Genomic DNA, 27708 nt, shown 5'->3' on the forward strand with positions numbered 1-27708 from the left:
TTCTTAGGCATAGGAGACTTTTAGAACAATTTCCCACTGGCAAGGTCTATACCAGGATAAAATGGTTGTTTTAAGATGTTTGTTTTAAAAAAAACAAGGGGGAAAAATGAGGTTTAAGGACACGGATCTTCCTCAAACGGACCAAGTGTCCTTGGGAGATTTGCTTTTACTTCCACGTGCCTCGGTTTTATTCTTCTTCAGCTGTGGGTCCCCCCACTCAAAAATAAGACTTTGGATAAACCAGAACAAAGAGCCTTCCTTCCGGCTGAAAGGGAGGGACCTAATACATTGAGTCTAAATCCTACATTTTACACGTGGGGAGTCTTAGAGACGGGAAGTATCAGGCCCGAGGGCACACAGCTAAGAAGCAGCACAGGCAGCACCCGATGGTACCTTCTGAGCCTGGGTGCTCACCAAGAGGACAGCTTTCCTGTGTCTTTACAGTATCTCTTCTAAAAGGGAACAGAGAGGGGTGCCTGGGTGGCTCAGTTGGTTAAGCGTAGACTCTTAATTTCAGCTCAGGTCATGACCTTACGGTTCATGAGTTCAAACCCCACATCAGCCTCAGCACTCAAAGCACAGAGCCTGCTTGGGACTCTCTCCCTCGCTCTCTGCCCCTCCCCTGCTCACTCTCTGTCTCTCAATAATAAGTAAACTTTAAAAATATTTTAAAAACATAGGGCGCCTGGGTGGCTCAGTCGGTTGAGCACCCGACTTCAGCTCAGGTCATGATCTCACAGTTCGTGAGTTCGAGCCCCGCGTCAGGTTCTGTGCTGACAGCTCAGAGCCTGGAGCCTGCTTTGGATTCTGTGTGTGTGTGTGTGTGTGTGTGTGTGTGTGTGTGTGTCTGCTCCTCCCTACTCACACTCTATGTCTCTCTCTGTCTCTCAAAAATAAACGTTTTTCAAAATTTTTGAACAAATTAAAAAATAAAAGACAACAGAGATGGTGGACACCTTGGGGTCAGTCAGTCCACAGCCCTGCCTCCCAGTAGTTCCCACACTGATATGCCCTAAGAGGGTAACCATACGAGCTCAGTCTGCCCAAGGCCCAAGGCCTACGCTTGCTTCCAAGCTAACGACCTAGCTCTGTCCTGCTCTTCAGCATCACCTCTTTTCTCTCATGCTGCTCCTCCCCTCCCCTAACAATGGTGTAGAGAGCACATACTCCTGAACACTTAAGTGCCTGAGGCTCAGAGAAAGAAAGGGGCTTAGCCTGGGCCCCATGGTCAGCCTGCAGCAAGCCTGAGACAGCATCCAGGCCTCCAGCTTTCATGGGCTTCCTGGAGCGTCTCCCCTCTATAGTGTATACCCTCCCCCCACCGTCACCACCAAAGCCCACACAACTCTGCCCTTCCCATCTCGGTCAGACTCTGGGCTGACCGCAGGCAGGGATGGATGGGCTCCTTCACGGGTACCGATGCACCAGTATTTCCAGCAGCACTTATCAGCGTCTTCTTGGCATCCAGAACTTGGCTGAATGGATTGAGGATTATCTCTCCCTGCCACTAATGAGGACAGTGCAGGCTCTGGCCCGGGCCACGGGCTGATAATCAGTAGGCGAAGGATTTATAGTGACTTTGGAGTCACCCTGCCTCGGCCAGCCCCATTGCTCTTCATTAAAGACCCATGCTGTCCAGGACAACCTTGGCGGATTGTGCATCCTGACGAGAGGTGTGTGAGACCGGGAGAATCGCAGGCAAACCGGGCTGCCCCAGCTCAGACAAGGAGCGAGGACAGGAAAGCGTGGCCTCCGAATTTCTGCCCCACATCCAGCTCTGGGAAGAGCAGTCTGGCTGTCCTGTGCAAGCCCAAATAAAAATCCAGGCAGTTTCTGGAACGTGTGTGATATTGGCAAGCTTCTCCTCACCCATGTGTCCAAATCAAGCTACTAGTGGCTGCAAATGATAATGTTGAGGGTGAAAGTGTTTTCAAGTCCCTCTCGCAGCAGAGAGGTCTAGAAGACACAATGGAGAGATGTCCCCCCGCCCCTTCCACCCCTGCCTTGTTCTTCCGGCTTCCCTGTTGGTATTTCCAGGGAATCCAAAGGAAGATAGGGTTGGGTGACCTCTTGCCGTCCCGACAGGGCTCTAAACCTATGCAAAGCTGATAGGAGCTAACTGTACCACCCGAGCCAGCTGTGCCCAAGACACCCAGCCTGGAGTAACCGTGTCCCTCTTAGACAGCCACGTCAACATTCATAACTCTCCGTATCTGGAGATGAACTCCCAGGTCAACACCAAAAGGTGAGGACCCATTGTAGAACCGTGTCCCTACTGCCTGAACCATGTAAGTGCTCAGTAAGCGTTGAGTTATTCACACCAGCTTCCCCCGGACCCACGGACCCAATTATACCCAGGACACCTTCTCCTGATGATTCAGGGCCCTTCTCCATCAACATATTTACAGCTGAACTCACTGCCCCCCAACACGCTTCCCCTCCTGATACAGAAATGGTTCCACAAGTAAGTCATCTGTTCCCCCTTCCCACCTGTCCTACAGGCCAGGGGGAGGGGCGCCTTTATGCCCCCCTGTCTCTCATCCGCTGTCATCCAAGTGACTCCTAAATCCACTTGCTTCTTTCCACGGACGCAGCTTTAGCCTGAGCTCTGTTGACAGCATAATCTTTCTGATCAGGCTTCCCATCTTCAGATTATCCTCCTTCATCCACCCTACTCACTGTCACCGCTGTGATCTTCCCAAAACTCAGATCTGAGCATGTGGGTCAGAACCCTTTGATGATTTCGCATCAAGTGCCAACTTCTTAGCATGCATTGGAGGGCCTACACAGTCAGACCTACCATGATTCCCTAGACATGCGTCCTGCTGAACACCTGACATGCCCACGTGCCATGCACCCATCCTACAGGTTCGTAGTGATGGAAGCGGCTCTGCTGTGGAAGGCGTGCAGGGCTCTGGGCTCTTCACACATATCGTCCTGTTTAATTCTCACAAACAACCCAGCAAGCACTGGTTACTATCCCAATGGGGAAACTCGGGTTCAGAGGGCCTGAGGAACGTGCCCAGAGACACTTTGCAATGGCAGAGCCAGAGATCAAGACAAAACCATGCAGCCTCAGCTCTTATTCTCTGAGCACGTTTTCTTTCTCTTTCTTTCTTTCTTTCTTTCTTTCTTTCTTTCGAGAGAGAGAGCATGAGCATGAGTGGGAGGGGGGCAGAGGGAAAGAGAAAGAAAGAGAATCCCAAGCAGGCTCCACGCCCTTAGCGCAGAGCCCAACGCGGGGCTTGAACTCATGAACCGAGAGATCATGACCTGAGCCAAAGCCAAGAGTCAGAGGCTTAACAGACTGAGCCACCCAGGCACCCCATCCCCGAGCCCATTCTGACCTCCATGCTCTATTCATGCTGTTTCCGATCCCAGGAAACATTTCCTTCTTGCCCTCATCTCATTTACCCTTCGAGGCCACTTCAGAAGCCAAGCCTTCTGTGACTCGTTCCCTCCTTCCCTCAGAAGGAACAATGTTCCTTCCTCGGGACTTTCTTTACACCTCACTTTTGGCACTGACTGTGTAACGTCGGTTATTCCGGTCCCTTGTGCACCTGTTTGTCTCCCCCGGGCTCTAAGCTCCTTGTCACAGAAAATACGTCAGTCCCCACTCTGCATCCCCGCACCCAGCCAGAGGCCTTGGAGACACGGGGACCTGCCCCTGCCTGTGGCCGGCACCATCAAAGGTACCATTCCACTCTCCCTAACAAACAGCTTAATTAGTCAGTGGGCTCAGACATAACCCCATCACCCCCAGTCCTCTCCCCGGAGTAGGACATGACAAGGCATTCTGGAAACTTCCCAGAATTCATTCTCCTGCATCAGGAGCTGGTCCTGTGCTGAGCAGCAGGAAAACAGCAGAAGTCCAAGACTTGGGCTTCCAGATGTGATCTATCTTGCCCTCGCCCCTTCCCACTCTGCCTGGCATTATTTCGGTACCAGCTAGGGGCCTCTGAGCTGACTCCTTCCTCCTCTTCAAGGAAGAAGATTTCTGCTGGCTTCTGGGGATAAGGGCGGTTTCCTTTCATCTCCTATGAGGCAATTTGCATCCTCCAGGCTAGGAGAAAGCTGGCGATAAATATCCCCAGTACAAGTATGCTTAAAGCCTTCCCCAATTGGTCACTAATAGCAGAGCAGGCGGCAACATTTGAGCCTTTTCTGCATGGCTGACCAGGCAGCTCCATGAGACTGACGTTGGCTGGGACCATGGCAATGACAGAGCTACAGGAGGCCCCAAATGCTCTCTCTCACCTGCATGACTCATGGGAAGAAGCAGATTTAATCAGTCCAACTTCAGATTTGCAGAGCCTCCCTTCCCAGCTCTGGGATCCTTCACTCTAGGTGCTGTGTGGCTCCATTTTTGACAGTCCTGGGCTCGTGGATGGTGAGGCAAAGAAGAACAGCCCTTTATGAAACACCTGAGTGTGCCAGGATCATTTACACATGAGTCCTCTCCTCATGGCAGCTTTGCAAAGTAGGCATGTCACTTCCATTTTCCAGATGAGGAAACTGAGGCTGGGAGTGGGTGAGGAATGGGACCCAGATCATATTGCTAGTGACGGGGCCAGAGTTCCTTCCCTGGCTTGCCTGTCCCTGTGTTCTTTCCACTATCCGAGACCCAGGCCCTGGCAGGTACTCAAAGCAGGTCCCTGAAGTTACTCATCACTCATGCTTTTCCTTGCACGTTTCTCCTAACCCAGAATGACACCTGTCCTCCACTGAATTCCCTATTATCATGATTCCTCGTCCAGGAAGCCTCTAGGTTTCCTCCCTCCAGCCCTCGTGCTTGCAGTAGGCCTTTCTCAACCCCAAAGAACTTTATGTGACCTCGCGAGGAGACTGAGCACTTTCTGCCTTGTAGCCTCGTGACTTGTGGCAAATGTGGCCATCCACACACTCGCAGTAAGTTTTTGCAGAATGTCCTGAGATTTGAAGCAGGCAGGATTTCACTGGGCTGCCCCACGCTCAGGCACAGGGGTGGTGGTGGCTGCTTCCCCGGGGCACTGGAGACCTTACTCCACCTGTTCCTGGGCCACTAGGCATCCCCAGGGCACCACTCAGCCTCTCAGGACCCTGCTTGTCTGCCAGTTTTCTCCCACTCTGAAGGAGCAGGATGAGGGTGGCTGTGTGCATGTGTTTGCAGAGCACTGGGCTCCTTAGAAACTGGGCAATCGTTCCAGGTGGCCTAGCTCCTGCCCAGGTCAAGCTGGGATTGACCCTAAGGACAGTGGTCACCTCCCTTCCGTCTGCTGCTGGAGCAAAGTCTTGACCAAAGTGCCCCAGTCCAAGAGAGGAGACGGGGAGAGTGAGCCCCTCATGCCATCTCTGGACTGCCTCTGGTCTGACCGCTGAGCACAGACTGAAAAAAAAGGTATGTCAGGGACATGGGGACATCAGCAACCCTGCTTCCCATATCAGGCTCCAGTGCAGTGTGCACTGAGGCTTTCTCTCTTTGGTTACACTAACCCCAAACCTCATGTTGTTTGCACCAGCCCACGCTGACCCTGTGCGTATTCCCTCTCACCACCGCCATAGAACCGCCGAATACCAGATCAGTGACTAGGGGAGAGGCACTAACACATACGCCCATAGAGGTATTCACCAAACACAGGACACTTAGAGTACCAGAAGGTATCCCCCAAGGATCTGGGGTTGACAGTTATGGGTGGCAAGGGTGGGTGACCTGATCCTGACATTAAGGACCCTGACCACCATGTACATGGGTCCACTGGGCCCTCTTCCTACTTGTTACACACACACACACACACACACACACACGCACATGTGCGTGCACAGACATGTGCCTGTACACACCACAGCACCCAGGCCCCCAGAGGCACTGCTATAAAAAACTCTCACTCTCAGTAATTTGGCCCTCACAGCCTGTCTTCCATTCAAAACGCCTCTTCCCTCCGCAAGAAATAATTAGGAATTGAGAGGTGATTTCAGGTCAAGGGCCAGAGGTGTATGAGCTCATAGAGAATCATGGGGTCTTCAGCACTTTAAATATTTTACTGGAAGACACTGGGGACCTCCCAGAGCCAGATGGTGATGGTTCATTCCGTGCTAATGTGTGTCGCAAGTCCCCCAAAAGAGTCTAAGGTGAGGGGCTGTGCGGTCAGGGCTGGGAGGGGGTGGCCCCTTCAGGGAGCCTCGTGGGCTGATGGAGATGAAGGTGGGAGGAGAGATGGGAATCTGGGTGGTGGTGGGGGGCTTTGAAGAAAGCAGTGTGGGCAAGTCGTGAGGAGGGAGAAGCTGACCTGTGAGGCTCCTGAGCAGAGAGCAGAAGGAAACAGCTGGCGGGAGGACGGGGCAGGCAGGGAGGCAGGAGGGGAGGTCTCTGAGCTGTGCTCTGGTGGGGGCGGGGGCGCTCTGCCCCAGGACCAGAGCCCTCCAGGGGCTTTCTGATGCCACCTCCCCGGGCCGGCTGCACCTGCACCTGTCCTTTTCAGCACAGAAGAGCTGAAAGCCCTCCTGCCACCTGCCGCCGCTGTGTCACCCCCATACCTCCTCCCGCCTGCCAGTCACCAGCGCCTGCCTCGCTGCAGCCGTCCTGACTCAGAACCCGCCACGTGGGGGGCACACATGGCTCGTCAGGATGGGGCGTCAGAGCCCACCCTCCTCTGAAACCTTCCCAACCAGCTACCGCTCCTGCTTCCTGCAGTTTGAAGAGAAGGCCCCACCTGGCCTCCAGACTCTTGCTTCCCACCTGCTGAGCAGGTGGAGGGAGGTCTCCGTGCTGGGAGCCTTCAGAGCCAGGCTCTAATCCCCACTGAACCACTGCAGGACCTTGAGGCTGGCGCTTCTCCTCTTGAGCCCAGTAGGGAGAAGCACGTCCCTCCCAAGTTCAGTGTCCTAAAGGCCCAGCTGGAGTGTTGGGAAGGTGCCTTCTTGGCCTGAAAAGTCCACAGCAGCCTGGGCATTCAGGGAGCGTGCAGGCTGCCCACAGTCACCTCAGGGGCTCTGCAGGGCCCCTGCCTTCCTGGGACAGCCGACAGGAAAGTGTGCCCGCAGCCACCACTGGGACCACATTGCACTCCGTCTGACCCACCAAGTGTGTTTCCATCAGGCCCTCCCTTAGAGTTTCCCTTAGACCTTTCAGTCCTGGCCAAGGGCAAGAGAGAGGGCAGTCTCCGGTGGGTTCTGTGACTTCCCAGGGGCTCTTTGCTGACAGCTCGGAGCCTGGAGCCTGCTTCGGATTCTGTGTCTCCCTCTCTCTCTGCCCCTCCCCCACTCGCACTCTGTCTCTCTCTCGGCGCCCCGAGACCCTTCTTTTAATAACCAACATGGGATAGTGGCAAGAAAACAGGGTTTTCTTATTAAAAAAAGACATTGGGGTCTGAATTATACCTGGGCCCATTGTGTGACCTTGAAGTGCACCTGGGCCACTACATGACCTTGAATGACACCTAGGCCCACTGGGTGACCTTGAATTGCATCTGGACCCACTAGGAGCCTCCGTTCATCTGTGAAATGTGGATAGTAACACCTAACTAGCAAGAATTGGTTAAAGTAGGTCTTCCATGAATAATTCAGTTATTTTTATCCTGTAAAGCCTGACTCCTTGAGACACTGTCCCTTCCCCCTGATTTCTCACTTCCCTCCTTCCGTGTAGTGTGCTCAGCACGATACCTGCCTAATCAGTACTTTATATCATAAAAACAGTTTTCCTTCATGACCGCAGATCTCAGGAGCCAAACTAGCATAGGTAGGCCACAAGGTCACAAGCTTGAGTTTATTTGCTGCTTACACACCGGACGAGGTGCTGAGAATACAAGATGAAAAAGACAGCCGTGGCCCATACCCTCAAGAGTTTACCCTCCGTTTCTCATTTACTTCGGTGCCTTTCTGTGTCTGATATACAGTAAGTGCTCAATGAAGGTTTGAAGAAATTAAGGGAGATAAGAAGGAAGAAAAATGGGGAAGTAGGGAAGAGGGGAGAAGAGAGAAGATCCCCCTTCGGTGACAGGCAGTGCCTAGAGATACAGCCAAAGCTCGTGGAGAAGAACTTGGCCTTCAGTGCGGGCAGGGCTGGTCAGGGAGACCCTGGGAGAGGGGTGAGGGGTGATTCCAGAATGGCGGAACACCGGCGACATGGGACAACATGAGTGAACGCCCGGCACAGGTGACTATTGAGCACCGAGGGGGAAGGGAGTCAGATTTTGGAGAAGCCCGTCAGGTGCCTGTGGGCAGTGGGAAGCCATTAGAGTTTCCACCCTTAGAAAAGGGAGAGCACATGAGGAAAACGGTGCCTTAGGAAGAACCCTCCAGGGCAGGACCTGAAGGCCTTCACAGACTGTTGAAAGAAGCCAGGTTGAGGTGGTGAGGGCCCTGACTTCGGATTATAGCGATAGGAATAGAGAGGAAAGGGTGCGTCTGAGAGGTGCTGTGGGGGAGGGCTGGGCCACACTTGGTGATGGTGACAGATTGAAAACAAAGCAGGAAAAGGAGGTTACCCTGACTGCCAGGCTTCACTGCAGAAGAAGGCCAGGGGGCACAATGAGAAACTGAGGCAGAAATCCTGGGATGGATGGTGCAAGGGGTGTCGAGTCGGTGCAGCACATGCTCTGTGCCCAGATCAGAGCCATCTGGGTGTGGTGGGCAAATAAACGTTAGCTCCTGGAGGGAAGGACCACGTCATATCTGTCTGCTTCTCACGAGACCGTGCGATGCCTGCCTGATACCAGGTCTCAATAAATGTGTGAATCAACAGATGTTCTCAAGGAGCTTCCTGGCTGCTTACCATACCACCCACGAGGTTCTAGAAAAGATCCCAGGCTCATTTGCAGTTCACATCCTCAGAGTAGGAAAGACAGGGAACAGAAAACGGGATATGAGGGAATGGGTGAAGACTACCTTTTGGGCAAGAAACGACAACGGGGGCTTGTCCGCTATGTTCCTAGAGGCGCTTAAGCCTGAAAGAGAAGCCTCAAGGTGTGCCCTATGGGTGAAAAGACAGCGTGCCCCGTCCCTCCATGTCCCCTCCACCCACAGCACCGTGACTTTTATCTGCTGTAGATAGTGACACTCCACTCATGATTCTGTTTGAAAAAGCATCTCATTGATTTGAAAGAAAAAATATTCCTAGTGGCTTATATTTAATGCACAGAAAATAAAATTAGATTGATAAAAGGAAATTGTCAGAGCACCAATCCTTCCCTCCCAAAAAATGAATGGGTGAATAATGTCGTTTGAGTGGTGTTTCTGAGACTGTTCTCCTGTGTATCTGTCTCCCCACCCTGCCCCACCCAGAGACATTCTTTTCATTTTATTTTATTTTATTTTTACATTTATTTATTTTTGAGAGACAGAGAGACAGAGCATGAGCCAGGGAGGGGCAGAGAGAGAGGGAGACACGGAATCCGAAGCAGGCTCCGAGCTCTGAGCCATCAGCACAGAGCCCGACACGGGGCCTGAACTCACAGACCACGAGATCCTGACCTGAGCCGAAGTCGGATGTTTAACCCACGGAGCCACCCAGGTGTCCCAGAGACATTCTTTCCATAGAAAAGTCGAAGGGATCCAAACAGACCCCACGTGGGTGCCCAAAGCTCTCTGAAGCCTGGGGGTATGTTCTTCCCTGCCCCTCCTGGCTGCTCTCTGTGGGCTCAGGGCTTATCCTGGGGGATCTTGTAGCTGCCCCAACTCCTGGCTCTGAGACACTATCCAAAGTGGGTAGTCACCACTCAGCGTCCTCCTCCAGGGCCAGTCTCCTGATGGCAGCCCCTCTCCTCCCTCAGGGCATGGCCCTGCCCCCCCCCTCCGCTTTCCCTGCACCACCCAGGGCTCACCCCCACCCCACCCGCACCCCCTCGGGATGCTCCCTGTACCCCCATTCTCTGTTGTCCTCACCCACACCCAGAGGAAGCAGGACTGGAGGTGGGAGAAGGTGACACTTCCCACTGCAGGCTCCACACCATTTGTCTGGGGCCCTTCTCGATCTAACCCCTCCACCCCCAGCTGACAACCTGCTAATTCTGAGAACACAATCTCTGGCAGCCATTGCGGCTGTCTTGACACTGTCTTTCTCGCAAGAAAGATTTTGATATAAAAGAAGGAGCTGTGAAATCATCATTGAGCCAGGGAAAAAAGAGCCTCAGAAAGGAGTGCCCCTCCCAGCCCTCCCTTCTCCTCCCCTCACCTCCCCTCCTCCCTCACCCCTCCTTCCCTGTCTCCCCTCTTCTGGCCTCTCCAACCCTCCCCTTTCTCCCTCACCCAGTCCCCTTCCACTTTCTCCAGCTACCTGCCCCCCTCCCCCACTTCTCCTTTCTCTTCTCCATTCTCTTTCTCCTTCTTTCTCTCTTGCTTTGGTGCCAGAAACGGTCTAATTACAACAGAGAACTTGAAGAGACTGAGAGGAAAGAAATAAATAAACCCACCACACATAGCTGATTAAAATGTCCTATGAAATCTAATTTGTAAAGCTCAAATCAGAATAAAAAGTGTTACTCCCACAATTCAGGGCCAATTTGATTTTTAATGAGACTCCTCAGAGACCCAGCCAAGATCTCATCAGGTTGTAAACGCAGCTACCTTCCCCCCTGCCATGAGTTCTCTGATGTGGATTCCGCGGCTCCTCTCGGGGAGCCCCCGCACCCACTTGGCCACCATGCCCAGCTTCCCTCGGGTTCTGTATATGTCAGTCACCCCCTTATTGGGGCTGTCTGCTGCTAAGAGCATGGCCTTACCCGTGGTCCAAGCCTGGGGTATTGTGTCCCCAGGATGGGCAACAGCTAGCGTCCAGGACCTCCGTGTCTGTCCCTGGCTCTCCCACGTCGGGGAGAAGAGGCCGTGGCAACAACCTGCCCACCAGGTCCACCTTCCCTCAGCGTGTATCTGTATCTGCCAGGCAGGGCGTGGGAAAGAATGTGGGCTTGGAAGCCACATGGACCCCCATCGAACCCCAGCTCCACCGCTCATTAGCTGTGTGATCTTGGGCAGCTTACTTTGCCTCTCTGATCCTGTTTACTTTGCCGTAAAATTGGGATATTTCTGCCCTGCAATATAACTGTGCAGGTAACAGAATGGAGGCCACTGTGGGTCGGGGGCTCAGGAAACGTCGGTGTCCTGTTGTCCGTTCGGCTGTGGCCTCCCGGGGAAGAGGGATCATATCACCCTGCTTCCTCAGCATTCCCTGCAGGACCAGCTTAGGGATCTGAGCACAGCACAGCTCAGCAGGTGAAAACACGGTCTTCAGAGCCAGAAAGTCTTCATCTACAGCCCTAGTCCTGCCGGGAGACAATTCCCAGATGATTTAGTTAACCTCCAAGCCCCTGCGAACTGGGGTTGGTGAGATCCGGGTGTGATGGCTACTGTAACAACTAAAGGGGATACATGCTCAGTACTTGCTAAGTCATCACCTAGCACAGCTCCTGTTCATGTTTTTTACCTCCTCGGGCCTCATTTCCTCGTCCAGAAAACAGGGATCAAAATAGTAGCTACCTCATAGTTTGTTATGAAGATGAAAATAGTAAAGAGCTAGCATTTGAAAATCTTACAGCAACGCCTGGCATATTGCATGCACTGTGGGTGTGTTTGTGTAATAAAACATGAACTGGGGCGCCTGGGTGGCTCAGTGGGTTAAGCGTCCAACTCTTGATTTTGGCTCGCGTCATGATCTCACTTTTCATGGGTTCGAACCCCGCATCGGGCTCGTGCCAACTGCATGAAGCCTGCTTGGGATTCTGTCTCTTTCTCTCTGCCCCTCCCCCACTCGTTCTCTATCTCTCAAAATAAATAAACACTAAAAAAAAAAAAAAAAAATAGGGGCACCTGGGTGGCTCAATTGGTTGGGCATCCGACTTTGGCTCAGGTCACGATCTCACGGTCTATGAGTTCGAGCCCCGCGTTGGGCTCTGTGCTGACAGCTCAGAGCCTGGAGCCTGCTTCGGATTCTGTGTCTCCCTCTCTCTCTGCCCCTCCCCTGCTCATGCTCTGTCTCTCTCTGTCACAAAAATAAATAAAAACATTTTTTAAAAATTAAAAAAAATAATAAAAATAAATAAAATGAATACATGAACTGACCTGCTGAGATGGCTCAGTGCCTTCTTGCTCTGAGGTGTCTAGGGGAGAGCTGGGGGTCACCCTGGCGATGTTCCCCCAGGGGACAGTGAGGCCAGAATTGGGTGTGCCATCGGAAAGAAAGGGACAAAGAGGGTGAGTCGAGGTGACTTCCAGCTCCTGCCAGCACACTCTGGACCACACTATACCACCACGTGTCCTGTGGAATTTGGCCGTAGGCCCAAATTAAACAGTAATATTTTTCCCAGGTTCTCGGGTTTTTAAGCAAACCACACCACTCCCCCCCGACCTTGCCTTCTTGAGGCACCTCCCAAGGATGCTCGCAGCTGGAAGGCTCTCTCCCCCTCTGCCCTGTTGTGGCGCAAGCATGTGGCGGTAGGTAGGAGCCAAATGGAAAGTGGCAGAGATCGTCCCAAGCACGGCGGGCACGGCCTCTTTGGGGGCTGGGGGAGGCCGCCTCACAGTGTGAATGTGTGTTAGGGATGGATGAGCAGGGAGGCTGAGCCGAGAGCCAGCTGCTGAGAGCAGGGAATTAAGCAGGGGGCAGACAGGAAGTGCCGCTGGGCTGCAGGCAGGAAGTCAGATGCTGGCGAGGGAGAGAGAGCTGCTTATCCCCTGGGCCAACTGTTCTGCTTCTTAACTTGAGGAGAAGCCGTCCAGGCACTGCTCCCTGCACTAACTGACCCCTGTGCTTGTCTCCTTCCTAGGCCAAGTATACTCCTTCAGCCAGCAGCCCCAGGACCAGGCCGTGGTGTCGGGCCAGCCAGTGACACTGCTGTGCGCCATCCCCGAGTATGATGGCTTCGTTCTGTGGATCAAAGACGGCTTGGCTCTGGGTGTGGGCAGGGACCTCTCAAGTGAGTACCCCCAAGAGCTCCCTGGGAAGGCCTGGAACCCCTTCTCGCATGACCCACCCACCCCCCTGGGGAGAACCCCATCTTCGTTGGTACTTGGAGATCAAATCTCCAGCTCTCGTGGAATATCCCCTGGGCAGAGTCAGATCAGGCAAGCCCTGGGCCCGGGATCCATGGGACTTCAAGGGCCCTCTGACTCCTGGTGAGGAATTACAAGTAAACCCTCAATTCCGGTGGTTGGTCCTGAACCTAATACACTTTTGCTCCGGAGGGTCTATTCTAAAGTCAGACACGACTCCTGTAAAGTCACATTTCCAAAGGTAAAGTGTCCCCGTATCTGGGTCCAAAATGTATTCCCCACTTACATCACAGCCTGGCTTTTCCTAGCTCCCATCGATCAGAGGGAGCCAAATAAACTGAAAACTCACAACCAAACTGCTTGGTTTTAGGGGTTAGCATGTGATGGGAAGAAAAGAAAAGGAGCATTTAAAGTACGAGCCCTGTTGAGCCCCCTGCCCAGGCTGGTGTCGAGCAGAAATGTCCTAGTAGGCTCCTGTGGCTGGCATCTGACCTCCCTGCTCAATGCCACAGGCCCTGTCTTCTGTGAACGATTGTGGATGTCAGTCCTTAAGCTCATACAGATGTCTTCACGGTCCATCCTCTCTCCCTGGGGACAAAAAAGAAGAGCATCATCCTCCTGGTCACTCAGCCCCCAGCAATTATCATTCTCCCCTGGGGAAAGTAAACATGGGACTGCTGGGCTTAGCATAACCTATAAAATTCAGAACAAGAGATCTGGGCGTCCCTGCCACTGGGGAACCGCTGAGGGTGGAGGTGTAGAAAAACATACGTATTCGACTGAGAAGTAGCTTTGCTTCTCTCGTGGCGTACAGCTGCAGGAAAATAAAAATCGAAGTGCACTCGGGAACATGATGGTTGGGAAATTAATATTTTAAAATGTGAGTTATGTCTTGCCAAAAATGTATACTGAAACGTTATAGCCGTGGTCAATAGCATCGCTGGGTTGGAGTGCTGCAGCCCAGCTGAGCATGGGTAACATACACAATAATATCTCCAAAATATACTGTGCTGCCGTAAAATTTAAGCATTATGGGAACTAGTCAATTTCAGGGGTTCTGAACTTCCTTACCCTAGAGAAATCTGGGGGAATGATATCACCTTCCCAAACTAGAATCACTTATGCTTCACGTGGCTCTGAACCCGGTCCAGCATCTTTGCTAGTTAAGGAGGTACTCTGGGTTCCTAGTCAGTGGTTTGCAGCCTTCGGTCAAGGACTGGGGTCTTTTGGGGTTGGTTGGTGGCCAAGAGGAAGCCCCAGGTCACCACAGATGTCCATCACCTCATGGAAAATTGACCTTCTGGAATCCATTCCATGAACGACTTTTGGGATCAGGATTGCGTCAATGGGGTTTTAAGGAACTGGGGTCGACTTCCTCTCTGATTTGACTCCACTGATACAAATAAGGCTATCCCTGTCCTTGCAGAGCCAATAAATTCAAATTCCTGGGAAAGTATTTTCTGTGTTTGATCACCTGTCCCCCGAAAAAGCATCATGACGATAATGACAGAGACTCACATGCTCAATAAATACCGTTTGCTTCCCGGACAAGAAAGTGAGACTAACAGATCAAAATTCAATCCAGGAAGTATTCGCAGAGCACTTAATACTGCACAGCTTTTCCCGTGGGGAAACTGAGGCCCACAGTGGCAAGACTTTAACCTGCCGCAGGTCTGTCCTCTTCTGTTTTGACTATGTGGCCTGGCTCCATCTACCAGCATTCATACCCTAACTGAAGATCTGTCTTTCTGGTCACAGAGGCTGGAAAAAACATTCAAAGGAAATGATTTATAAATATATGCCCTCATATTGATAGAACGTTCTTCATCAAAGAAGCTCAAATAATTCTCAGACATTATGTCACAAATCTACAGTGATCTACAGGGAGAAAAAGCAGGATTTCTCCCCTTTATTTGGCAGGTAAACAAGGTCACAAGTCTAGAAAGAAACTGATTCAAACATATACCGAACCTCAATGTGTGGGATCCTGGCTCCTAACCCCCCAAAACCCTAACACCCTGTCTGTTCTCACTTTTAAAGATAGGGACTTTCTGGTTACCCTATCTCACTGTCGTTTTCCTTTAAACCAGCATTTATGGGGACACCTAGGTGGCTGAGTCGGTTGAGCATCTGACTCTTGATTTCGACTCAGGTCATGATCCCAGGGTCATCCCACGCTCGGTGTGGAGTCTGCTTGAGATTCTCTCTCTCTCTGTCTCCCCCTGCCCCTCTCCCCCACTCATGCTCTCTCTCTCTAAAAAAGTTTTTTTAATAAATAAATAAACCAGCATTAATAGACTTACTGTGTGCCACGCACTTAACATGGATTATCCCAGTTAATCTTCACCATGAGATAGTGGTGACGAAGCACAAAGAAGTTAAAGTAACTCACCCAAGACAACAGAGCTAGGAAGTAATACAGTTGGCATTTGAGCCCAGGCACTTTGGAGAACCCAGATTCCCCAACATCTTGCTTTCTCTGAGGGCAGCAAGAGAGAGTAATGATACTGTGGAAGGAGCTAGAACTTGCTCAGAATCTATGCTTCTGGGCCTGTGTTTTCCAAAGATGCTGCCAGTCCTTGCGAGAGCAGAGCGTCTCAGCTCGTTGCCTAATTAGGCAAATACAAACAAACCCATCACTGATGTTTTCAGCAGCTCATGAGAGCGAAATCCTGCTGCTGATAGCCTGCAAGACAACAAAAACACAAGCTCCAGCCAAGATGCCTGCAGGAGACCAGGGACTAATCAAGGACAGCGGGATCCAGAGGCTGGGCCGGAAGGGTTGGGGGCGGTGAGCCAGCTACATTGAGGGCAGCAGCGGGGAGAGGGCCGGACTGGAACCCATTCCCAGCCCCTCCTCCTGGCCCTGGGGAGAGCCAGCTTAACTTACCTGGGCTTCTTCCCAAAGCCCAGCAGAGGGCAGGAAGGGCGGGCAGGAGGGGAGGTGATGCTCTTGGGGGTAGAGCTGATTGCCCTGTGAGCATCTCTGGCCAGGCCAGAACAGCTGTGCAGGGCGGGCCGTTTGGTTGCACGATGGGGACGATGGAGCCATGAAGACATGAGATGAAGGGCTCAGCCACACAGGAAGCCCCCAGAATACTTACTGGGAAGGATCACCACTATCTCCCTGCCGAGGAATGAGTGCCTGTGACCCCTGTACAGCTCACCTTTGGGGAGCCCTGCCCTGTCTCTACAAGACCCTTAGCTTATGATGGGAGGGGTTAGAGCTCCAATATTCCATCTAGAATAGAAATCTCCTCTGCAGTGCTCCTGACAGGTGATCACCAGCCTCTGCTTGTATACAGCCCCTGATGGGGACCTCACTACCACCTGTGGCAGCCCAGATCCTTGTGGGACATTTCAAATTGTATTAAGAATATTCCAAAGTATTTCCCCATGTGGTGCTAATGCAATCCCTGGGAGCTACTTGAACACATCTAATCCACACTTAGAGACTGAAATACTGGAGAGCTGTTGCATAGCCCAGTCTCTCTGTTTCTGTCTCTCTCTCTGTCTCTCTCTCTCTCTCAACTTGCTTAAGCCCTCATCTTCTCTTTAAAAGGCCAGATATGGCGAACCCCCTCCTCCTATGGCACATTTCTGAGAATTCACACTGTTCTGGTGAAGGTCTTTCAGAAAGAGGAGTGGTTTGGGCTGCTGGAGGGTGGGTGGAAGGAAGAGAGCAGGAGGAAGTATCTGTAAGAGGCTGGCGGGGGGAAGGCAGAGCTCAGGTATGGGGACGATGGAAAAGAGACCCTTCTGGGAGAGACTACAGAGGTCTAGGGCCCAAGGCCTGGGCCAGAGGACCTGCCAGCCACGACTTGTGTAGGCATTTGCATTCACCCTACACAGCAGCAGGAAAGCTGATTAATGTTCTCATTCTCAAATTTTTATTTATCCATTATGCATCGCCAGTAGTGTAGGGGACCCCAAAGTCCTAAGTGTCCTGAGTACCTCGTAAGTGCTTAATCAGGTCCTGGGGTCTGGGGTAGGTAGGAGGAGTGACCAGAAAAGTACCCTTTATGGTTCAAAAGGGCCCGAGGATCCCAGGCATTGGTAGAATGGGCTGGGATTTCTACTTGCTGTCCATCCTGAACAAAACTTTCCCCCCAAAGTCATTCTTGATTCTGTTCCAGAGATTTCTGCTTTCTTTTCTCTCTCTTTCTTACTCTGTCTGCTCTCTGTGGCTCTCAGCCTGGGTCTCTCTGTCTCTCTGTGTGTCTCCTTATCAAAATGCATGTCTGCTTGGTAAACCACAATGCTGAGCATACCACTTTGCAGGGTATTGTCCCCGCTGTGTCTGCCCACACTTGGTATTTCCATCTCTGCTCTCTCCTTCCTCTCTGATAATAGTTCCTCCAACATTCCTGAACCTACACACACACACACACACACACACACACACACACTGTCCAAAAGCCAGGGAAAGCTCTCATTTTTTCTCCATACACCAAGACTGGCCCCTCCTCAGATGTCCCACCCCCTCCCCTATTTGTCCTGAATGCCTCCTCCACCCCGGCCCCGCCCCCCTTGACCTGCCTGCTGTCTCCACAGGTTACCCACAGTACCTGGTGGTAGGGAACCACCTGTCAGGGGAACATCACCTGAAGATCCTGCGGGCGGAGCTGCAAGATGATGCCGTGTACGAGTGCCAGGCCATCCAGGCCGCCATACGGTCTCGCCCCGCACGCCTCACCGTCCTGGGTAAGAACCGTTGACACTCGGGGGCAAAGATGCTACGGGAAGCACACGGGCTCAGCTCCAGAAGGGCATCCCCACGGGACAAGCCCCAAGGCGTTATCCCACGCGGCTCCGTCCACTGCCGCCCCATGGTGGCAGTAACCCCCCTTCTCCCCCAAGAAAGGGAAAGTGAAAGTTCCTACTCTGGAAATCAGGCCAACGCTAACTGGCCTGTGACCCTGTCCAACCCCAGTGTGTTTGACTCCAGCTGAAGGGGCTCCTGAATGCTTATTTGTTCAATCAGGAAGCGCATTCTGCATGCACGATGGGTGTCAGACCCTGTGCTAGGCGATGGAGATACAGAGAAGACCTACGACACAGCCTCCACATCCCGTTCTTTCTGGGTTGACTTCCCAGTAGGTGCTAACGAAGCGTGATTTCAGCATGGCCTCCGCCTCACCTGTTCCTTCCCCACCCTTCGCTGCTCCCTGCGAACCCCAGCTCCTTTCCTAAATCATCCCTGGGAGAATTCATTTCAGGCCCTTATCCCACATCAGACCTCCGCTCCTTGGTCTTTCTCCATCTTGGTTTCCCAGGATCCCAGTACCCCCTGGGACTGGGCACTGCCTGAGAGGTCCCCACTCCTTCACTCAGGCAGACCTGCCTGAACACAAGTGAGCGAGCTCACCTGCCTCTTAAACTGCCTCATTCCGATTTCAAGTGCAGCCCCCATCAGCTCCCTCCTCCGGCCAGATGTTACTGAGGACCAAGGCCCCTGGGAACCGAGCCGTGCACATAAGGCATAATAGCAAACATATGCATACGTTTTACAGCACCTCTCAAAGCACTTCCCCTTATGTTATCACCTCAGCTGTTCTGCGCAAGGCTATGGCACAAGGATCGTTGCCCCAGATGAGAAACTGAGGCTCAGAGAAGCCAAGGGCCCCGCCCGGGGTCTCCCAGCTAGGGCTCCCACACCACCGCACTGCCTCCTCGGTGAGTCTCCTCCAGGCCAGGTATGGGACAGGGCACACACAGCGAAACAGGGGAGCCTGGGCTCCACCCTGCCCGCCTCTTAGCTGCTGCTGTCGAGGTTTGACAACAGGGTTGGCAGCTGGGGTTCTGCCTCCTCACCTGATAGATAAGGCGCATGGCTGCTCAGGGATGAAATATTTAACAGCGTGTCAGGTTATCTTCAGATCTACACGACAGCACACAGGGCAGATTATCCCAAGCACGGCAACAAGTCCCGGAGGACCACTTACCGGGCTTGGCTTCTTGAGACAGGAGGCAGAGCTCAGGGCCAACCTCAGAAACCTCCCTCCACCTCTGAGTCTCTTCTTGGCCTGGGATGAAGGAAAGAAAACATACACCAGGTCTGGCAGGGTAAATAAGCTGGGATAGCTTGGTCCCGAATGGGGTCCTGAATGGGTCCAGAAAAGTAACCAGGCATTGTAAAGGAGAGGCAGACATCTTCTTCATTCCCAAGATGGGGCTAAAAACAGAATGGGTCTACAGTTTGGTGTGGAGGCTGAGGGAGGAGAGAGAGCAGGGGGATTTAGCGCCTAAGTGATTTTCTGGTTTTTTTGGGTACTGAACAATGCCGGAACAGATTTGTTAGCACAGTTATAGGATCATCCTCTCCAAGGGTTACTCAGCTCCCCATCCTTAGAAGAATCCGCCTTTTGCTGCCTTGTACCCCTTCTAGAAGGTACCAAAGGATGCTAAATCGAGAAGATTCTAAGCACTGCCCACCGCTGACTTCACGTGTATTCAGGACCTATGCTAAATAGAGACAGACCTCGTCCTCAAGTTCTTGTCCTGGCCTCAGAGCTTTGCCCGCTCACACTCCACCATTCACAGCTTCCCTCCTCTCTGCTATCTCGAGTCCAAATTATTCCCTGTGTTTTACAGATGAGAAAATTGAGACTCAGAGAGCAAAGCCACTCACGGCTTCATTACCACCCAAAATAGACTCCAGATTTTCCAACTCCAAACCAGTGCTGTCTGCGTGCCCAAGTGCCAACAGAATTTCCTTTGTCTGGTTGCTTAAGAGCCGGGCTCCTGAGAGCGGGGCCTTGGAATCTGATCTGAACATCAGTTTTGTCTTAGGTCACTCCTAAAAGGCATTCATTCCCCCGTCTCGCTCTGGTTGGCAGTGCCTTCCGGGCACAGAGCTGGCTTGTGCGGGGAAAAATGTTTACAAGTCTGGAAGGCAGTGGAAGAGGAAGAAGGAGGAGTTTCCAGGTGACCCCAGAAGATGAGCCTGGTGGATTCTGGAGAGCCGGAAAGGGACCTTTCCTGCAGACTCTACTGACACCACTCCTAACAAACTAACCTGAGGCAAGAAAGAGCTGCCCCAGGCTCCGCCTCCAGCCCTTCCTGACCACCCTGGGTCCCCACCCCTGAGCTGGTCCTTCAGGTCCCCACCCCTAAACCGGCTCTGTAGGTCCCTACCCCTCTAATGGCCCAGCAGGTCTGTGCCTGAGGCACCCAGCCTGGCTGAGTTTCTTTTTTTTTTTTTTTTTTTTTTTTTTTTTTTTTAATTTTTTTTTTTTTTAACGTTTATTTATTTTTGAGACAGAGAGAGACAGAGCATGAACAGGGGAGGGTCAGAGAGAGGGAGACACAGAATCTGAAACAGGCTCCAGGCTCCGAGCTGTCAGCACAGAGCCCGACGCAGGGCTCGAACTCACGGACCGCGAGATCGTGACCTGAGCCGAAGTCGGCCGCTTAACCGACTGAGCCACCCAGGCGCCCCTGGCTGAGTTTCTCTATAGTATACAGCCCCACCTGCTGCCCTGAAGAGAAGCCCTTCGTGCAGAAGCTGACCCAGCCTTCTGGAAGGGGAGCTCTGGTCTGCTCCCGGTGGTGAATAGACAGAGCGGCTACAGCGGGAAGAGGGGTGTTTTCTACCCTGGCCAGCCAGCTTCCCAACCAAGACCCCATCTGCTTTGCTGTGACATCTCAGCCCGGGAAAATGTCCCAGCCAGTTCCCCGGCGGGGGGCTGCCTTCCCTGTGTTCCAGGAATGAGAGAGCTTCCTAATTTAGTCTGTATTTGCCTGAGATAGATTTTTAATTAAATAAAGTAAGAGCCTGATTAGAACCTGCGGAAGATGTGAGAACAGAATCAGATGGTATTCCAGCAAAATTGCAAAGCAAACACTTTGGCTGGAACAGAGGGAGACCCCTGGGGGTCTTCCATCAAAGCACCAAGTGAGGAGGGCAAATACGAGAGATTATATAGCCAACAGATGTGCATTGTTAAAATATGCATCTGCCGGCAGCCTGCTTGGAGAAGCCAGAGGGCCAGCTCACAGAGCCTGCTCCGGGGAGGGCGTGGGGACCCAGCCCCGGCAGCCAAGCCTAGAGTCACAGACACATTAATTAGCCTTGTGTTTCCAGCTCTCAGATGCAATCAGGCAAGGAGCAACTTCGAGCTGAGCGTTTGCTACCCTGGGAGGCAGAGGGAGGGAGCTAGGGGACCAGGAGGGGAGGAGAGGGAAGGGGCAGAGCTTGTGAGGCTGAACAAGACAAAGACTCCCGGGGCAGGTCGAGGTTAATGGCCAGGCTGCACTCCCCCTGTGGCACCGAGGACCATGCCTTGACTCTGGAGACAGGCATCTTTCCATACGCAGAACATCTCAAGACTCACGGTATCACAGAGCAGCGGACTTGGAGACAGCAATCGTGGTCTTGCCACTAAGCAGGTGTGTGATCTTGCCCTGTTGCCCAGCCTCTCTGGGTCTCAGTTTCCTCATCTGTAACATGAAAGTGGTGATAAATAAGACAGCCTGTAAGAACTGTCCAGCCCCCAGGGTGCCTGGGGGGCTCAGTCAGCTGAGCGTCCGACCTCGGCTCAGATCACGATCTTGTGGTTCGTGAGTTCAAACCCCACGTCAGGCTCGCTGCCGTCAGCGCAGAGCCCACTTTGGCTCCTCTGTCCTCCTTTCTCTGCCCCTGCCCCTGCCCCACTTGCACTCTTTCTCTCTCTCTCAAAAAAATAAGCATTAAAAATAATAATAATAGGGGCGCCTGGGTGGCGCAGTCGGTTAAGCGTCCGATTTCAGCCAGGTCACGATCTCGCGGTCCGTGAGTTCGAGCCCCGCGTCAGGCTCTGGGCTGATGGCTCGGAGCCTGGAGCCTGTTTCCGATTCTGTGTCTCCCTCTCTCTCTGCCCCTCCCCCGTTCATGCTCTGTCTCTCTCTGTCCCAAAAATAAATAAAAAACGTTGAAAAAAAATTTAAAAAAAAAAAAAAAATAATAATAATAATAATAATAATAATAAAATAAAGAACTGTCCAGCTCCCAAAAAGCCTACAATAAGGAGTCAACCTTGCTGCACCAACTAGTTTAGGAAAATGGTCCGTCCCCACCGCTGGAACCAGAATTCAGGTGGTGAGTGCAGCACCGTGGACAGCATCCCACTTTGAGTCCGGAGAGGGGACCTCTCAAAGTCCTGCCCAGCACTGGGGTTCTGGACTTGACTGTACACCTTAACCCCACAGTCCTCCCTCTGGAGCCAGCTTCCACGCATACCCAGCCGTGTCTACAGGGACCCCACTGAGGTGGACATCACAGGACCCCCCTTACACATGTGCAAAGCTGAGGTGTAGGAGGAAGAGCCATGGGCCGGAAGCAGAATACCTGCACGCGGCTCACCGTGTGTGTGACCTTGGTGAGGCCCTCAGCGCTCCCACTGGGCCTCTGGTTCAACTATGACCACCTCTGAGTATAGGGTAGGCCCTCAATAATACTGGGTGGCTTTTAAAATAAATGAATGTGGGGCGCCTGGGTGGCGCAGTCGGTTAAGCGTCCGACTTCAGCCAGGTCACGATCTCGCGGTCCGTGAGTTCGAGCCCCGCGTCAGGCTCTGGGCTGTCCGTGAGTTCGAGCCCCGCGTCAGGCTCTGGGCTGATGGCTCGGAGCCTGGAGCCTGTTTCCGATTCTGTGTCTCCCTCTCTCTCTGACCCTCCCCCATTCATGCTCTGTCTCTCTCTGTCCCAAAAATAAATTTAAAACGTTGAAAAAAAAATTAAAAAAAAAATAAAATAAAATAAAATAAATGAATGAGCGAGTGAGGGAATGAATGCGGTTTCTCATTCTTATCTATAAAATGAGGATAAGAAAAACACCAATCTCCCAGAATCGTTGTGAGCACCAGACTAACACATACACCCCAACGCTAAAGTGCCGTATGCTTGGAAGTTACATGTACGTGCACGCAAGTATGCATACGGGCAGGCTGCTCCTTCTTCGACCTGCAGGAGCCCCCTGGTTCACAAATATCTAAACTGTTCCATGGCCAGAGCTGTGAGGATGACACTACATTTGGTCTTTCTAACTGCCTGAAATTTTGAGAAGCGAGGACCCAGGGCAGGGAGGAAATGGAAGCCAAGGTTTTGATCAACAAGTATTTACTGAGCAGCTACTATGTGCCAAGAAGTAATCTAGACACGAAAGATTCATCGGTCAATGAAAAAAAAGGCCAGCCTTGCCCTGGTGGAGCTTGTGTTCTAGCAGAGAGAGACAGAGTCAATAAACAACAAACACAGTAATTACGTAGGTATGTAGGATGTCAGATGGTAACAAATGCTTCGAAACAGAGAAACAGCAGGGTGAAGGGGACTGGAAATAGGAGGGGGAGGATGGTGGATGGCAGGTTAATTATTAAAAAGGGTGTTTTCCTAGTCTTCCTCCCCACTTCCCTCATCTTCCTGGCCCGTTCTAATATTAACTCTGCTGTCTCGTGGCTCCCATTAGAAACAAAGCTTTCTAAATCAACATGAATTATTTACTGATGGAGACTAAGTCAATCCAAATAAAGAGGGCGTCTTTAAAACGATGTCAAGCTCCAGACACTGACGGGGCAAACAGAGAAGGCCCAAATGGGTCCCTGAGTTTGCAGAACCACGAACTCTCCTACACCTCTCCACCAGGGGAGCTGCAGGGCAGAGGTCTCCTAAATCTTGGGTATTGGCAGCACAACCCACCCCCCCATTCCCAATCCCCTAATCTCCTGGGTGGGTGGGTCCAGAGAAAGACTGTGAATAACTCAGGTCATACAACAAGGGAAGGCAGAGCTGAAACACAGCCCGAGAGCACCGGCTTCTCAAACTGTTCTTCCAAAAACATGGCAAGAAACCCGGCCACAGTCACCCTGTCAGTAGGGGACAGTCTGTCCCCTACAGCCCTTCTTTAGGAGGTGAGAAAGCGCCTCCACAGAACAAAGCCCAAGCCCCCTGCATGACGCATGGCGGGGGGAGGGGGGCGCCTCTGAGGCCTGCCCTCTGCTTTCCCCTAGCCCCTGCTCCAGCACCCCCTTTGTGCCAGGGACAGCTGCCAGCTTGCAGCTCCCTCCATTGCCCACACTTCTGTGCCTTCCCTCCTATGTGCTTCCACCTGGACTGTCCTTCCCACCTTTCTTCTCTTGGCCAACTCTTGCTCCCCAGTCAGGATTCATCCTAGACATCACCTCCTCCAGGAAGCCTTCCCTGAACCCCACAGGGCCTGGCTGTCCCACTCGGTGCTCTCTTAGCCTTCCGTCCACACCTCAGTCACAACACTCGACACATTATATTGAAAGTAACTATTTCCATGTCTGCCTCCCCCTGTTTCCATGTCTGGGTCTCTCGGCACCCTGCATCTGTCCCGCCTAGTAGAGCCTGCAGGCTTGTCCTATGCAGGTGCCCAGTAACGGCCATCACGTAACTGTAGCAACGGGGTTTGGGCCAAGCTAGAGGGAGTTTGCACTGAACCTCATCCTGGAGAACAGTACCTGGCAGATACTAAGCCCTACACACAAGCAACAGTTGCGTCCTGCCTTGCCGCGCTGTGTTATGCTGTGTTTAGGGGGCAACACGGCTTCGCGGTAAGAGCCCCGACTCTGAACGCCAGATTGCCTACACTGGAAACCTAGCTCTGTCACTTTACCAGTGCTGCGACCTTGGACGAATCACCTAACCGCTCTGTGCCTCAGTTTCCTCGTGTGTAAAATAGACGAATAATCACATACAATCATATTGAAGAAGGAATAATGCCTTCTTACGGTTATACAGAAGATTCGATGGGATAATTTCTCAAAACCGTGCCTGGGAAGCAGCAGGAAGGCATATAAGTACTGGCTTTTTTATCGTACCTGTTGTGGCTGTTATTACTATTATTCTTGCAATGCTGAGCAACACCAGCAAGCGACCCTTCCTTCCTGGGGGATCAGGCTCTGTGTCCTAGAGAAGCTTTGCCATCCAGCGCGCAAGGCAGCAAGACGCGATTCCTGCAGGCCCCTCCCGGCTCGCACGCCTGGGAAGACAAGCAGAATTGATTTCCTTATCTCCTTATTAAGTGTGTTTTGCCTGGGCCCCGGCCTGGTCTTAGGTGCCGTATCTCATTTGTGCTGCGTGCCTGCTTCCTGCCACATTCATTACCCTGCAATCACCCCCCAAATGGGGGCAGCAAACAAGCCAGGGATGGGAGAGAGGAGCAAAGAAAGCATCCTTATCTCCTGAAGTTCCAGACGGGAGCTGGTGTCGGAGCTATTAATGCACCTCACCCCCACCCCTCCAGCGCACCACCCCGGCCGCCAGCTCCTTCCCACTCTCTTCCTGCTCCTCCACTCTTCTGGGGGGCCCAGGCCACCCCCAGCATTTCCCTGGGCCAGAAGCAGATTCCCCTCCATACTGCCCGCCCCTCTTGGCCTTCCTGATTTAACTCCGTGCTAACCTGCGTAGGCAGGTCACAAGGTGAGTGAGGTCCCTGAGTTACCTTAAACTGACTAAGAGTCTCTGTCTCCTATATTATCTTATCAGCTCCTTGAGGGTAGAGAGCCACATACCCCCCTGAGTAACTGCCCGTAACAGTTGTTGGTGGCAAGTGGAGGCTGGGGGCGCAGCGATGGAGGGCCTCTCTGGAGATCCCTGTAGCCACCAGGCCAGGGTGCATTGACTTCAGAGCTGGGTCACTCTGGGCCCTCCTTCCTGCTGCTCCTCCCCCTCCCCAGCAGTCTCCCTGGTTCTCTAATCTGCCATGGAAGGAATGGAGCCCCTGCCTGCCTCCCACGTCCCTGCTCTTCATTTCAACCCCAGTGTCAGAACGGCCAGCAAGCTCCAGAGGGCTTGGGGGGCCCATCAGGGATGGAGGCAAACTCAGTGCTTTCCCTCTCGGCCCGTATGTAGCAGGCAGATGGCAAAGCAGGAAGTGAAGAGACCAGATGCAAGGGACGCCCTGCCTTACCTACCCAGACTCAGCCAGTGAGAAGAGAGCTAACCCACCTTGTGAAGCGGCCCAACACCGCCTCGGGCTGGAGGCGGCATCCCAAATGGCCAACCCAGGGCCGGCCCCTCTCCTCCTCCTTCCAGCATCTCATGCGTTCAACACCAGCACAAGGGCGGGCAGGGAGGTGCCGTAGGGGCCCAACAGGCCTGCTGCACACACAAGATGCTCAGCCTCCTGCTCCTGGCCCCCAACAGCACGCCGTTCGTCATTCTGCTGATCCCCCAGTGTCCCCATCACCAAGTGGCTCCCCAGGTAGCCCCGCACCCCTGAAGGGTGATCATACCCAGGGCACGGGCATTTCTGCGGGTCTGAGACAGGACAAGGGCCCTCACCTGGAGGTCGGAAGGCATGGCAGGCCCGGGTCTTAGTCATGAGACCTGGGATAATGATGCTTTGGACACGCACACTCTCTCTCTCTCTCTCTGATAAAATCAGGAGCCGAAATGATGGAGTGCAAATCCACGCCACAGTTTGACTGTGATCCGCCTTCATTGATCCTGGTTTGGGGGTCGGACCTGGGGGACATCGGTCCCATTGTTCCCTGGCTCTCAGGAGCAAAGATAATATGTTCTTCCATTGCCTTAACCAAGTGTGACCCTGGGAGAGGCTGAGCAGGGTCCAGTCTTCAGCAAAGGGGAGCGTGAGCTCAGAGCATGGAGATTCGCGTAAGTTAGAACGTTGATCCTCTGAAGTCCGCCATTTCCCATCCTGCATGGAACCAGCAGCTTCGGGGCTGCCTGTGAAATGAGAGCCACTTTCCTGTGACTTTGAGGACGTAGCTGCCTTGAGGGGGCTCTCACCCACTCCGCCATCACGGAGCTACTTTCTCTGGCTTGGGCATGGCTTCCAACATCCCTACGTGCTTGGAAAAGCACAGGCAAGAGCCCACTTCTGTCCAGGAGCCTTACCAGAGTCCTCCGTCAGGAAGCCCAGCTGGCCGTGTACAAGGCTCCCTGTTCATGCATCAATCTTATTACACACACACAGACCCCTTACCTCAAGGACAAATGCACTGGTGTGTGCGCGTGCACAAACATGCACACACACACACAAAATTCAAAGCATGGCCGGCTCATGATGGGAAGACAAGGAGACACTGTCGCCGTTGGGAATCTGTCACTGTTGGGACATGGACAGATCTTGGTAGCTCAACAGAAGTATTGACCCTCCCTCCCTGTCGGGCCCAGAAATGAATGGAGTAGGTGGAGCATGATATTCCCCAGCAGGAAGCCCCACTTCTCTATCGATCCCCCCTAATGAAAAACGGAGTGAAGGGGGAAGAGAGGGAGGGCCAGGACAAGCCAGTCCCACCCAGGAATGGATTGCCTCTCTCCGGACTCTGGCCTCCCGGGCACCGTGGATATCACACCCAGGTCTGTGGCCAAGGCCAGCCCCGGGAAAGCCCAAAACCGGCTGAGCTTGGCAGGGAGACCTCCAAGGGTAAAAATAGCTCACCGATTCTCTGCTCTGACCTCAGCCCAGGCCTGAGACGAGGGTTTCATGGCAAATTATGGATTTAAAACTAGCAATGAATCTCCATTACAGCATGAAATGAGAAAGGAAAATGCCACTAAATGGAAGCCTTCCCCCGGCAGCCAATGGGGCAAGGGAGGGGTGTAGTTTTAGGAGGGGGTTAGAGCTGCAGTCACACACCCACAGCAGACTCACAGGAGTAGTCCCAGAAAGGGCCCTGGGAGAGTAGGCAGGGGCCGGAGCCCAGGGGAGATCCCTGCTGTCCCAGATCAGCATTGGGTGCCACAGTAGCGGGGGATGCCTGGCTGCAGGCACGTTCCTGC

The 27708-nt window shown here is 52.9% G+C and overlaps 1 protein-coding gene across 6 annotated transcripts in view; it reads left to right on the forward strand.

Annotated features, from left to right (window-relative positions):
- KIRREL3 (kirre like nephrin family adhesion molecule 3) overlaps positions 1-27708 on the forward strand; it is a 551192-nt gene that overhangs the window by 442839 nt on the left and 80645 nt on the right. For all 6 annotated transcript variants that reach the window (XM_060605198.3, XM_060605200.3, XM_060605199.3 and 3 more), the window contains 2 exons: positions 12735-12884; positions 17515-17664. In XM_060605198.3, coding sequence (XP_060461181.1) covers positions 12735-12884; positions 17515-17664 — 300 coding nt within the window. The remainder of the gene's footprint in view (positions 1-12734; positions 12885-17514; positions 17665-27708) is intronic.

Source organism: Panthera onca, chromosome D1 (assembly GCF_046562875.1).
Source record: "Panthera onca isolate mPanOnc1 chromosome D1, mPanOnc1 haplotype 2, whole genome shotgun sequence".
NCBI classification, from domain to species: Eukaryota; Metazoa; Chordata; class Mammalia; order Carnivora; family Felidae; genus Panthera; species Panthera onca.